The following is a 14,808-nucleotide window of genomic DNA, read 5'->3' on the forward strand; positions in this document are numbered from 1 at the left end:
ATTGACTTATTTTATCCTCTGCCATGCTAAATATCCCAAGTGAACTTTAAATATGGACAAAACCATTCATTATTCTAGAAAATAAATTTAAAGTATGTACTGACTGAATAGCAAACTGTGCAGACGACATCTTGGTCTGTACTTATCGCATTCAGGGTAGAATAAATTGTCGCCAGTAGGATAAGAGTTAAATGCATTTAAGAAAAATGCTTTGAAGTGAGTTTGTAGCTAGTTTTGACCACTTAATTATATCTTTATGATTGTTTCCTATACTTACATGATCAAAATTATGCTAGTATAAATACTTCAGTACTTCTGCATGCCTCCAGATGAGCAAAAATATTTCAAGAAAATCAAACTTTAGAAAAATGTACTAAGATTTAAAGAAAAGTAAAAAGATTAAAAATTCAAGTGATGATTTACATGTTATGTGCAGTTAATGACTGATTTTGAAATATTTGTCACTTTTTGCATATTTTGACCTCTCTTTGGTAAAATATGGGAATTGTCAGTGCACTTTGCAGTCTGTTAGTTATTTTCTCTGTTCATGTGACAATATTTGACTTTAATTTGTTTAAAATACATTTTCAAAAATTTTCATGAAAATTAGCATGAATCTGGAGGCTTTAATTTACCATAGTCATTATAATTTATAAAATTATGATTTATTTCTTTGAATCATTTAGAAACTTGGCATTGAGAAAACAGATCCAAACTCACTGACACCAGAAGAAGTAACAAAATTTGTGAGACTGGACTTCGATCCTGCTACCATTACATGGCAACGAGGTTTGTACATCATGACATGCTGAATTTTAAAGTCAATTTCATAGCCACATTTTAGCTTGTCTGGCACAGAGAATCCCTTCAAGTGTGTGTCCCTTTGTACATTATTTATAGAAGGAATGGGTTCTAATTTAAAGCAAACGACAAGCTCTCAGCTATGGGGATAGCTACATATTTATAAAGAACACACTTTCCTTAGTGAGAATCTTAACACATTAACATATGGATTATTTTGCGCAAGGTAAAACCAACCCATGGTAATTTAGTTACCATCAAGTTTTAATTGGATAATTAATGAGACATTTAACCTGAACCAGTAGATGTCTTGACTTTAACTAAGAAAGTGCTGGCAAACATCCTTAGCTAGTTGGTACAATGTAATTCAGTCCTGTCAAAATAGTTTTGTATATATTTTGATGATTGATTACTTTTATACAATATTTACCACTATATGGGGATACTAGTAATTATATTTAACAAAAACTTTGTATAAATCTTATAAATATCATAATACATGTACTACAACTTACAGAAATTGAAAATAAAAGTTGTATCTTTGTACAGTGATGGACACAAATGATAGATTTCTGAGAAGTATTACAATAGGCCAGGGACCAAATGAGAAAGGAAAAACTAGACAGGTTTGTTGCATTAATGTTTAACCAATACAATTATAGATATTCATACAATGGACTCGCCCTGTTTTAAATTTGGAATAATCCATTGTTGTTCTGTGTTTAGCTGTGTTTCAATAAAAGAAAAAACTTATTACAAAAAAAAATCTGATGAGACTACACTATTCTGGATGGCATCGGCACTAACCTGTGTTGCATAGGCACTTACCTGTTTGACTTAGGTAAGCCTCATCTAATGTTTAAAGTATGAGAATGTGAAGAAATTTATATATTTATACTCTTTTGTGTATGCCACTAAATTATTTGAAGCATAATTTTGAGAAATTTTAATGCAACCTTAATTTTATTGAGAGTAACCTTGGTGTTGCAAAAGTCTTTCTTTGAACTGATTTTATAATTTTTGGAGTGTCTGCCTGAACGGCTGAATATAAAATGTAAAAATGTGTATTTGTTTCTATGTTATTATAAAATATGTCAAAAGATTTATAGATGATGATCAGATATTTCTTATATTGTTACAGTGTCAGTTTGATATCACAGTTGCCAGTGAAATTATGGCTATCCTTGCCTTGACAACCAGTCTACAGGATATGAGGGAGAGATTGGGCAATATGGTGGTTGCTAGTAGTAAAGCTGGTGTCCCTATCACAGCTGATGATCTGGTAATTTGTTCCTGTGATCTAGTGGTTATGATGACTGTTTTTTGTATCATTGTTACCTGATAGGTTGTGGTTTCATGTCTATGTTTAATTAGAATGCTGTCTTGACAGCTGATGGAGGGCTTATTGATCTACTGAGATGCTTGGAATAGGACATTGACAGTAAGATACTCAATATAACACTAACTTTTGATAATATTGAAGGGAGGGAGAGAATATCTTTTTCATCACAGTCTTTCATTAAAAGAAAAGAAAATTTTGGAGCTGATAGTCGTCATCTTCTATTAGACTATCACAACTTGTCATTAAAATAAAAAAAAGAAAAGAAAGATTGATGATTGTTGTATATCTATAATGAAGAACTGATAACCATTTATTTCAGGGAGTGAGTGGTGCATTGACAGTATTAATGAAAGATGCTATTAGACCCAATCTGATGCAGACACTTGAGGTAATAAAGCCCTTTATAGTACTCTCTATAATTGCTGTATGTTATTTAAAGTTAAGAATTTTGTATGTGTCATTCTAAAAAATGTTAAAAGCTTAATATCATATTTGGATTAATGATTTCTGAAAATTGAGAAACTTGACAGTGCTTGATTTGTGTAATGGGTTTACCCTATTTTGGATTGTATACTGTTAATTGAAGGAAGCTTAGTCTAAAGATTTAAAATATATCAGAAAATTGTTTATTTCTTAGACATAATAGACCTTTAAAAAACTATTCTGTTTATCCTTTTGTGTATTTCAAGTAAACACAATGTTGACACAAAAACATTGTTATACTTAATTGTATATTATAGGGTACCCCTGTGTTTGTACATGCCGGACCTTTTGCCAACATCGCACATGGAAACTCTTCAATCCTTGCTGACAAAATTGCTCTGAAACTTGTAGGAGAGAATGGATTTGTTGGTAAGATTATTGTTAGCTAACCTGAGCATATGCTCAGGGTGAGCTATTAGGATCACTCTTCGTCCGTCGTCTGTCGTCCGTCGTACGTCGTCCGTTGTCCGTTCACACTTTTAAAACGACATCTCCTCTGAAACCATAAGGCAGATCATAATGAAACTTCACAGGGATGTTCCTTGTGTGAAGCCTTAACAAAGTTGTTCAAAGAATTCCATTCCATGCAGAACTCTGGTTGCCATGGCAAGCAAAAGAAAAAACTTTGAATATCTTCTTCTAAAAAACCCAAAGAGCTAGAGCTATGATATCTGGCATGAAACATCTTCTAGTGAGTGTCTACCAAGTTTGTTCTAATTAAAGCCTTGGGGTCAAAATTGGCCCCGCCCCAGGGGGTCATTGATTTTCCCTATATGCATATAGTAAAAACTTAAAAAATCTTCTTTTAAAGAACCCAAAGAGCTCGAGCTAAGATATTTAGCATGAAACATCTTCTAATGGGTGTCTACCAAGTTTGTTCAAATAAAAGCCCTGGGGTCAAAATTGGCCCCGCCCCAGGGGGTCATTGATTTTCCCTATATGCATATAGTAAAAACTTAAAAAATCTTCTTTTAAAGAACCCAAAGAGCTCGAGCTAAGATATTTAGCATGAAACATCTTCTAATGGGTGTCTACCAAGTTTGTTCAAATAAAAGCCCTGGGGTCAAAATTGGCCCCGCCCCAGGGGGTCATTGATTTTCCCTATATGCATATAGTAAAAACTTAAAAAATCTTCTTTTAAAGAACCCAAAGAGCTAGAGCTTAGATATTTAGCATGAAACATGTTCTAACGGATGTCTACCAAGTTTGTTCAAATAAGAGCACTTGGGTCAAAATTGGCCCCGCCCCGGAGGTCATTGATTTTCCTTACATGTGTATAGCAAAAACTTAAAAAATCTTCTTTGAAAAAAAGCAAATAGCTAGAGTTTAGATACTAAGCATGAAACATCTTCTAGTGAGTGTCTACATAGTTTGTTCAAATAAAAGCCCTGGGGTCAAAATTTGCCCCGCCCCGGGGGTCATTCATTTTCCTTATATGTGTATAACAAAAACTTAAACATTCTTCTTTGAAAAAACACAAATAGCTAGAGTTTAGATATTAAGCACGAAGCATCTTCTAGTGAGTGTCTACAAAGTTTGTTCAAATAAAAGCCCTGGGGTAAAATTGACCCCGCCCCGGGGGACATTGATTTTCCTTATATGTGTATAGCAAAAATTTAAAAAATCTTCTTTGAAAAAACCCGAATAGCTAGAGTTCAGATATTAAGCATGAAACATTTTCTAGTAAGTGTCTACAAAGTTTGTTCAAATAAAAGCCCTTGGGTCCAAACTGGCCCTGCCCCAGGTGTGTCATTGTTTTTAACTATATGTGTAAAGAAAAAACTTGACCAGCTAGACCTTAGATGTTTTGTATAAAACAATTTCTAATGGGTGTCTACCAAGTTTGTTCAAATTAAAGCCCTGAGGGTTTAAACTGGCCCCGCTCCGGGGGCCTATATACAGGTGAGCGACTTCAGGGCCATCATGGCCCTTTTGTTTTGGATGTTCATGTGATGATTTAAGTTTACTTTTTAAAGTTTGAGATTTTTTCAGTGTTTAAGGTGGTTTCAGACCTTTTGTTGCTCACCATTATAGATTGTAATCCTGCCAGGAATTCTTTCATGTGAAGAAACTATCCAGTTAGTTTACAGTATGTTGATGGTTTTACCCAGAAGTTTCTTCACAAGTATAGCTGGATAATTGCCATATGGTCTTTTCTGTGTCTGTGTGTGACTTGAAATAAAGCATAAAAATATATATGTGGCATTATGGCAAAGTGGTTAACGTATAGGACACTTTTCACATGCATGTTACTACTGAACATTAGTATACAATTCCATGTGTCTTGGGGGTTTTTTTTTGGCAGTTTAAATTTTTTTTAATTGAACATAAGTAACATTAGCTATTTGGTCGGCAGCAATAAATTTTATGAACATCTTTTGGACTTCTGTTTGATGATGTATGAACTATTTCAGTGACTGAGGCAGGGTTTGGAGCTGATATTGGTATGGAAAAATTCTTCGACATAAAATGTCGTTACTCTGGTCTTGTACCCAATGCTGTTGTCCTAGTGGCCACAATAAGGGCTCTGAAGATGCATGGAGGAGGACCAACTGTGGTGGCAGGAGTGCCCCTACCTAAGGAATATATAGAAGAGGTAATGTAGTTCAAGTATTTTCAAATACAGCATACAGTTCAACCTTTCCTAGAATTTTAACACAGGTTTTCCAATGTAATACTGTGGTTATTTGATTGGTGAATGTAGATGGCATAGTGCACCAGCCTCTTTGGAGGCTTGGGTTTAAATCCCACTGCTGCCACCATGCCAGTAAACAAGAATACAGGATAGATCTTATATAAATGTTTATTAACATGATTACAAAATGTCTTTTTCTGAAAAAACAAATAGAGGGCACAAAACAAGGTAAACAACTCCCCTACATATGTTGTGCACAACAACTAAATGTTCATAGGTCATTGGACACCATAGATATAGTGGCAATCCATGTTTCTCTAAGGATTTCAACCTTCTTAGAATAATTATCACCATTGGAGAATATTATCGGGTTTTTGTGATTTTATCATCTTAATAAAATTATGAACCCTTTGTTCATGTGATATTAGCTAAAAATCTGGTTCTTTGACAATTTCCTATCATTTGTTTTGAATAGTATTTAAATCTGAAATTTATATTGACTACTTTCTGTTGCATTAAAAAGTTGGAAAATGTATGTACTTTAGATTTTAAATACTCTCCTTGAAAATTATCCCTTTATATTTCTTCAATATTTATTTTTGTTTATTTTAGAACTTGGAATTGTTGGAGAAAGGATTTTCCAATCTACAGAAGCAGACAGAAAATGCCAACAAGTTTGGAGTACCTGTTGTTGTTGCAATTAATGGATTTGCGTAAGTTATTTATTTTATATGGGACAGATCTATGTTACTTTGTAAGGAAACTTTTGGCGAAGGGTAATGTTGGGAGTTAGAAACTTGAGATTATTGCAGGTGTTTCTGAGAATTTTCCCTGTGACAATTTATCTCTGGTGCTGAGTCTAATGGTCATTTGTTTCTTACAGCAGATACAAAAATCATATGGGATAAGTAATTGGTCACTTGCAGAGAAATCTGTAAACTACTGGTTAATTATCCAAGAAAGCCCATTAGGTAGACTGAACACCAGAATTAGACCAAAAATGTGTTAAAGTCTGTATGAAAACAAAGATAAAAACGAAGCAATTTACTAACAAGTGTGCTTGTATATAAACATATATTATTATGTTAAGCAGAATGATGATTATTCTCTTCAATTGACTTTTATTATTGTTTTAACAACACCAGTATTCTTTTTTATACCATATGAAAGTTTCTTAATTGCAGTTTTTAGCTCGACTTTTTTTTTTTTGAAAAAAAAAGTAGAGGTATTGTTATAGTCAGGTCGGCGTTGCCGTTGCCGTCTCCGTTGCCGTTGCCGTTGCCGTCCGAAAACTTGTACCTGGATCATAACTTTTTTATTTCTTGGTGTATTGTCTTCATACTTGGCCACAACAACCCTTGGGACAAGACCTTTCAGTAGACCACACTAACCTTGACCTTCATCCATAAATGACCTTGACCTTCAAGGTTAAAAGTCCAATTTTTGTTTGTTCATGCTGTTATTGGCTGTTACTTTGTTATTTTTGAATGGATTGTCTTCAAACTTGAACATAATAATCTTCAGGGATATCCCTTAAAAATAACCAGTCAGACCTTGACATTCACTCATCAATGACCTTGACTTTGAAGGTCAAATTATTGAAATTTTCATTTTTTTGGCTATTATTGGCTGTAACTTTGTTATTTTTGAATGGATTGTCTTCAAACTTGAACATAATAATCTTCAAAGATAACTGTTAAAAATATACCGAAAGACCTTGACCTTCACTCATTAATGACATTGCCTTTGAAGGTCAAATTATTGAAATTTTCATTGTTTTGGCAGTAACTGACTGTAACTTTGCTATTTTTGAAGGGATAAACTTCATATTATAACAGAACATTCTTAAGGACCAGACCTTGTTGTTTATCAAACCAAATTTGCTTGGGCTCTTTAATGACCTTGACCTTGAAGGTTATATTATTGAATTTTCTCAGATTGTGCATTTATCGGTGTGTGTGTATGTATAGTATATGTATTATATATAAATATATATATAAATGTGTGTGTGTATATATATACATATATGCAGGTGTATATATATATATATATATATATATATATATATATATATATATATATATATATGCATGTATATATATATATATATATATATATATATACATATATAGATATATATATATATATATCAAATATATATATATATCAATATATATATATATATATATATATATATATATATATACATATATATATACATGTATATATAATTGCGTCATGTTTTTCTATTTTTAGAAATTGCGTCATTTTTTCTATTTTTAGAAATTGCGTCATTGTTGCTATTTTTAGAAATTTCGTCATTTTTGTTCTATTTTTAGAAATTGCGTCATTGTTTCTATTTTTAGAAATTGCGTCATTGTTTCTATTTTTAGAAATTGCGTCATGTTTTTCTATTTTTAGAAATTGCGTCATTTTTTTTCTATTTTTAGAAATTGCGTCATTTTTTTCTATTTTTAGAAATTGCGTCATTTTTTTCTATTTTTATAAATTGCTTCATTTTTTTTTCTATTTTTAGAAATTGCGTCATGTTTTTCTATTTTTAGAAATTACGTCATTTTTTCTATTTTTAGAAATTGCGTCATGTTTTTCTATTTTTAGAAATTGCGTCATTGTTGCTATTTTTAGAATTTGCGTCATTTTTTCCTATTTTTAGAAATTGCGTCATTTTTCTATTTTTAGAAATTGTGTCATTGTTGCTATTTTTAGAAATTGCGTCATTTTTGTTCTATTTTTAGAAATTGCGTCATTTTTTCTATTTTTAGAAATTGCGTCATTGTTGCTATTTTTAGTAATTGCGTCATTTTTTTCTATTTTTAGAAATTGCGTCATTTTTTTCTATTTTTAGAAATTGCGTCATTGTTGCTATTTTTAGTAATTGCGTCATTTTTTCTATTTTTAGAAATTGCGTCATTTTTTTTTCTATTTTTAGAAATTGCGTCATTTTTTTTTCCTATTTTTAGAAATTGCGTCATTGTTTCTATTTTTAAAAATTGCGTCATTTTTTTCTATTTTTAGAAATTGCGTCATTTTTTCTATTTTTAGAAATTGCGTCATTGTTGCTTTTTTTAGAAATTGCGTCATTTTCTTTTTCCTATTTTTAGAAATTGCGTCATTGTTTCTATTTTTAAAAATTGCGTCATTTTTTTCTATTTTTAGAAATTGCGTCATTTTTTCTATTTTTAGAAATTGCGTCATTGTTGCTATTTTTAGAAATTGCGTCATTGTTGCTATTTTTAGAAATTGCGTACTGTTGCTATTTTTAGAAATATGCTTAATGTTTCTATTCATATATATACAAAATATATAAACAAAACTAATGTGACAAGACAGACCAACTAAATTTATAAAAAGGAAACATCAATATATGTTCAAACCTTTCTATGTTTGCGTTTAGAAAAAGTAAAAAGTCGAGCGTTGCCCCCGCCCGGCGGTGGCTCTTGTTACCACTTCTTTTACCACACAAATTTTCTACCTGTTATTTTAAAAAATTCTTCATTGAGAGGATCAAAATATTTTTTCAGTTTTTCAAGTACTTTCTCGTCTATATCAGGATGACCACTGCTTTTACTCTCTGGCAGACAATATTCTTTTCCACACTTTGACTTAATACAGTATAAATCTCTCTCTGTGTTTTTAACGAACATGTCTCTATTTATATAAGATGTTAAATTCAGGAATCGCTCTGCTCTACGTAACTCCATAACAGGATTTTTGTTTAAGTTATTTCCGTCAACAATTAAGATTTGATTTTGCTTGAAATGTCTCAGCCATTGTTTTAAAATAGGTGCATAAGCTGATAGTTGTAAGACGCGGCTTTTTGTGTTTATTTCTCCATTCCCATCTGTTATCATCTCCTCGAAAGTTTTGCCTTGTAGTTCATCAGGATTTGAATAAATCTGTTTAAGGTAGTGTGAAGTAGCACGTGATACTGGGTCTCGAACGACCAATATTACTTTCATGGTTGGATAAAATAAATGTATTCGTGAAGGTGCATGATTCCATCCCCAGTACTGGGGGGATTTTTCTATAGTAATTTGCCCGTGTTTGGAGCATGGCATTTGATTCTTGTACCAACTCTTTCCCTTCTTATAATTGATATCAGTGAAATATAGCGTAGGTTTCGCTTTGAACTGCATGGCAACTTGAGGATGTAATGCAAGGAATGTAGAAAACGCCTCTGTCCCACCTTTAATCACACCTACTATGATACATTTAGGAATTTCTTTCCTACATGTTCTTTCGTCCTCCAGATTTTTACCGAGCATGATCATTTTACGTAAGTTACGATCTTCTATGCTGTCAAGGTCAGGTTCGATACAGATGAATTGCAGACGTAAAATATGAAAGATCATTATTGTGATAAGTGAAATGAACGTCAGTTTCTTCATACAATTTAAACTGTGTGGTATTGACCTGAAATGGAATAGAAATGTCATATATCACCTGTCCATCATTATTTTGTATATTATATTCTGCATTGAATTTGAAAATACCCAATTGTAGTGATTACAATCATGATTGTATAATCTTGACTGAATTTCTGTTATAGATTAGACTTAAAAAAGAATTTGCCTGGACCTATACTGATGGAGTAGGAATGTTATTACCGCTATATTTGCACATTGCTTAAAGCTGCATGCCTCCACTGATGAGCCAAAAAATTTTAAGAAAATCAAACTTTAAGAAAATCACCCTTAGGATATGTGGCCTGCTTTTTAAATTTGTCTTTTGATGTCATATCTGTGATATGCAGGCTTCATACCCTCTGATCCCCTTTCAAATTTCCATTTTATTTAGTTACGCCCATTGTTTTTCTTGTTTAGGGCCCACGCATTATTTTACTTTGGGACCATATGCCGCTTTTCATGGAATGGCACTAACGTGTCACATTGAAGGTTCCATGACCGCCATATGAACACATCTGCTGATGTTTCAAAATTCCTAACCAGTTCATGTTAAATGTTAGATTCTGCTTAAGCCGGTGCTAGGGGGCGTTGACTGTAGTTTGCACTTACCAGTACCGTCCATGAACAGGCTCAATCAAACCGAGTCTGCAACATTTTCAGTATTGATGTGTTGGGCTTTCTTTAGGGATTTTTATTTCTCTCTATTTGATAACAATATATTAGTTTGTAAGAAAAGTAAAAATATTCAAAACTCAAGAAATAATTTACATATTATGTGCTGTTAATGACTGATTTTGCAATATCTATCACCATATCTCTGTTGCATGACTTATTCAGTAAGGGCAATTTTTGCATATTTTGACCTCTCTTAAAGGATTGTTAGTGCTATTGGCAATGTGTAAATTACTTCCTTTATTTCCTTCACAGTATTTTACTTTTAATAACATTTTCAAAATTTTCATGAAAATAAGCATGAATCTTGAGACATATTGCTTTATACAGTACACTTGGGGTGTCCATGGCCAAGTGCTTAAGGTTGTTGGGTTTGGATCACGACAGGGACTTTGGATTATTACATTTGAGGAAGCTATCCAGCTAGCTAATGGAACGTTGCAGGTTCTACTCAGGTGCCTGTTCATGCATGAAATAATCCAACAAAAAACAACACAAAAAACATACTACAGTTGAGGACCAGACAATATACAAGGTCAAATTGAACAACTGTTTAGGATGGCCTGAATTTTACAGATGACATAACTAATTTCTCGCTGCTGCTAGCATGAAAAGAGTTGAAATAATAAAATTTTGAAAGAAACTTATTAAAGTAATTATTTACCAGCATCATGTTATATACTGCATTAACTTTTTCAAAGCCAAAATGAAACACTGTTAATTACAGTTAACTAGTATTTATATGCATGTTTCAAAAGATGTTTTTGTATGACATCTGAGAATGCTACACAAGTTACAAATGCATATCAGTATGAAGATATTTTTTTTCTTATATCTAATTTTGATAGAAAAAGAATTGTTCTAAAATTCTATAATAATTTTTCATTATAAACTTCACCTACTTTTTGGACAAATAATGTAAAAAAAAGAAATAGGCAAACGATACAGTAACCATTCTAACAAACTCCCTCAATTTTTCTGTGATAAAATTATAAATTTCAAATTATGCATATAGATCTACATACCTTGAAATATCCATATTTGCATTTGGTATTTATCAACATGACCTAGCTAGCATGATTTTGCCTTTGATAATTTACAAATAATAATTGAATTATATATCATAATGTATACTCATATACCCCAGGCAATTTTTATCACTTTTCTGCTCTCATCTTGTAATATAAAAAAAAATTAAGTTAATTATCTAAAATATTGAATATTAAATTGAATTCAATTAAAAAATCAATATTAAATTATTGTATTACAGAAAATTTTATTATTTTGGGCATATTCATTACATTTTCTGCCAGGCCCATCAAAAGAACATGTAGGCCCATTGTGAGCAATGCAAATGCATGTTAATAGTTTTTTTGGATAGATTGATAGTTTTTGCCTTAAAAATTGTAAACAGACAAACTTCTTTTTCAAAAGTTATCTTTATAGTTGTCTCCCTTTTATATTAAAACTGTTCATCTTTCTGTAACTCTCGCACCAATTACCCTTTATGACATTAACTTTGTTATATTTTGTCCATTTTCAAAAAGTAAATGAACTGTTTACTGAAGTTTTCTTACAGCATTTATGTAAAGTAGATACTAAAGTAAGGTAACTGTATGGCGTAATGATGTAGCTTACTGTAATTTGAACCACTTTGCCTTTTATTTGCAATTATGACTGGGATGTTGAATTCTTACAAATGGAAAAGCTACATGTATTCACCTAGCTTATGAATGGTCAGTTATTCTAAACTGTTTCCTAGTCTTTACTGGAAGGTTTTTAACTGGATGAACTGTGAAATACTTTATGACTTTTATAGTTTTGTATGAAACTCAGAAGACCCATCCTCTAGTCCAAACTCCCCAAGTAAAAGATATCAAAAGTCAAGTCAAATGGTGCGTGCACAATGATGAATGTACGGAATGACTTAAGTGTACATGTATTTTATTACAGAACTGACACCCAAGCAGAGAAGGAATTGATTCAGAAGTTGGCACGTGAAAATGGAGCATTTGATGCTGTAATCTGTAACCACTGGGCAGAGGGTGGAAAGGGAGCTACTGACCTTGCCAAGGCTGTAGATAAAGCTTGTCAGCAGAAGAGCAACTTTAAGTTTCTGTATGATGTGTCTGTAAGTTGGTAGTCTTTATAACTTTATTGTACATTATTCATACACATTTTTGAATACAATAACTTTAGTGTACAAGATTGATACAAATTTGTGAACTCAATTACTATTGTGTACTAGATTCATACAAAGTTATAAATTCATTTACTTTTGTGTACAATATTTGTACATAGTTTTAAATTCAATAACTTTTGTGTACTAGAAAAAATTCTAAATTCAATTACATATGCGTACAAAATTCATACTTAGTTCTAAACTCAATTACTTTTATTTGTGTACAAGATTCATACAAATTTGTGAACTCTATTACATTTGTGTACAAGGTTCATACAAAGTTTTAAATTCATTTACTTAAGGATGTTTCTGTTATCATATTCTAACAACATGCCAGGTTTAAAGAAATTCTATTGAACATTTTTCATTTTGCCTATATGTCTATACGAAATTTCATGAAAATGTTCTTAAGTGTACAAGATTTTTTGTGTGCAAGATTCATACACATTTTTGAACACAATTACTTTTGTATACAAGATTACACAATAACTTAAGTGTACAAAATTCATAGAAATTTGCATACAAGATTTACACAAATTTTTGAACTCCTTTACTTTAGTGTGCAGGATTCATACAAATTTCTAAACAATTAGTTTTGTGTACAAGATTCATACAAATTTCTGACCTAGAGTGTAAAAGTTTCATACAATTATGTCATAATTTGTCTATTAAGCATACATCATTTATTTACTACCTGTATTAAGCATGGTAAAGTATAAATACATTTACTGTGTTTATAGTTACCTATAGAGGAGAAGATCGCAGTTATTGCACGTGAGATTTATGGAGCAGATGGCATTGATATTAAACCTGAGGCTCAGGAACAGATTGACAGATACAGGAAACAGGTACTTTATCTCCATGCCATAATTATGTCTCCCAACATTTTTTAGAGACATATTGTTTTGCCTTGGCCGTCTGTCTGTTTGTCCGTTTGCATTCAGTTTGTATGGCTTTCACAGGTCAAACTGCAGGCCAGATTTCAATGAAACTTCAAAGGAGTACCACCATCCCTAGTTGTGCATGTCACCGGCTTGTTCCGCTTCGCTGCACAAAATGGCCATCAGAGCTATAAAGAGAAAAATCTTGTCCGGCTTTCAAAGGTCAAGGTTCTGGCAGGATTTTGACCAAAATTTGCAGGAGTGATCAGTACCATACCTTGTTTTGGGAGACATGTTTTTGAGACAAAAACCCCTTCTAGTTTTAAACCGATTTATGTCCTTTATAATCTAACGATATACATTGAATCCTTGGCACAATATTTATGCCTCCACTTTTGGAGTTTGGGAAGAGATAGGAAATTGCTTTCTTTTGTCATTCCTTATGAATGTCCTAAAAATCTTTGGCATGTATTGCTCCTGAGGAGATTGACAGAAAGTTATCAAAACCTTGCACATATGTTTATTAGGATGAGATATTGTGCATTTTAGTTTCTATATCGGACATAGTCACATTGACAGAGCCGTTTTGAATTAGGAATGTAAAAAATATATACACTGACCCTTAAGTTGATGATAGAAAAAAACCAAACCTTGCACATAATTATATAGTATATATTGGTGTGAGGTGTGTGGTGAAATACATGTAATACAAACACAGTTGTTGTAATTTTTGTTTGTAGCATAAAACTTAGTGATGTATAGTGTCTAGGAATATCTTTTATAAATGTTAAACTTAGTGATATGTAGTGTCTAGGAATATCTTTTATAAATGTTTTATCATGCATGGATATCCCAATAAATAATGTGACAATAACATAACCAGTAAGGGCTTGATTTTAAACAGTTACTGTTTTAGTCATTACAGGTTTTATTTTTTACGACTTTAAAAGTGATAACATTTTTTTTTGCAAACAAATTGTTTCAAGTTTCATGCTTTCATTTTTGTTATGTTCTTGTTTTTACCAGGGATTCAATGACTTACCAATATGTATGGCAAAGACCCACTTGTCGTTATCTCATGACCCAACATTGAAGGGACGACCAACAGGTTTTACTGTACCCATCAGAGAGGCCAGGGCTAGCATCGGAGCAGGTTTTATCTACCCATTAGTTGGAACAGTAAGTTTGTATGCTTCTTATATTACTTTACCCCGGTACATTGAACTGTCTTTAATGTTTTTGAAATTTAAGAAAAGTTATGTGACCATAGAAAAAAGTGTATTTAAAAAATTAGAGAAAGTTTACTTTTACTTCATTTATGGTTACTTTTAAAATATTTTTACCTTTGAAGATACAAAAAAAAAACCCATTTTAATCTACTTGAA

At 32.0% G+C, this 14,808-nt stretch overlaps 2 protein-coding genes across 3 annotated transcripts in view; one reads left to right on the forward strand and one right to left on the reverse strand.

The window, feature by feature from the left end:
- The window catches only part of LOC132733858 (C-1-tetrahydrofolate synthase, cytoplasmic-like), a 43,418-nt gene that overhangs the window by 26,866 nt on the left and 1,744 nt on the right, over positions 1-14,808 (forward strand). For both annotated transcript variants that reach the window (XM_060720578.1, XM_060720579.1), the window contains 10 exons: positions 687-789; positions 1,351-1,427; positions 1,943-2,083; positions 2,463-2,531; positions 2,884-2,995; positions 5,041-5,222; positions 5,874-5,974; positions 12,314-12,491; positions 13,283-13,390; positions 14,450-14,602. In XM_060720578.1, coding sequence (XP_060576561.1) covers positions 687-789; positions 1,351-1,427; positions 1,943-2,083; positions 2,463-2,531; positions 2,884-2,995; positions 5,041-5,222; positions 5,874-5,974; positions 12,314-12,491; positions 13,283-13,390; positions 14,450-14,602 — 1,224 coding nt within the window. The remainder of the gene's footprint in view (positions 1-686; positions 790-1,350; positions 1,428-1,942; positions 2,084-2,462; positions 2,532-2,883; positions 2,996-5,040; positions 5,223-5,873; positions 5,975-12,313; positions 12,492-13,282; positions 13,391-14,449; positions 14,603-14,808) is intronic.
- LOC132733859 (heparan sulfate glucosamine 3-O-sulfotransferase 1-like) lies at positions 8,726-10,603 on the reverse strand. The gene has a single exon (XM_060720581.1). It carries the CDS (start codon positions 9,716-9,718, stop codon positions 8,735-8,737), a length of 984 nt encoding a protein of 327 aa, XP_060576564.1. The 5' UTR covers positions 9,719-10,603; the 3' UTR covers positions 8,726-8,734.

This window comes from Ruditapes philippinarum, unplaced genomic scaffold (assembly GCF_026571515.1).
Source record: "Ruditapes philippinarum isolate M1 unplaced genomic scaffold, ASM2657151v2 ctg1319_1_1_1_1, whole genome shotgun sequence".
Classification (NCBI taxonomy): Eukaryota; Metazoa; Mollusca; class Bivalvia; order Venerida; family Veneridae; genus Ruditapes; species Ruditapes philippinarum.

Bases quoted from the DNA above. Each gene is read 5' to 3' on its own strand.
- LOC132733859 (XM_060720581.1), bottom strand. From the start codon at position 9,718: ATGACATTTCTATTCCATTTCAGGTCAATACCACACAGTTTAAATTGT.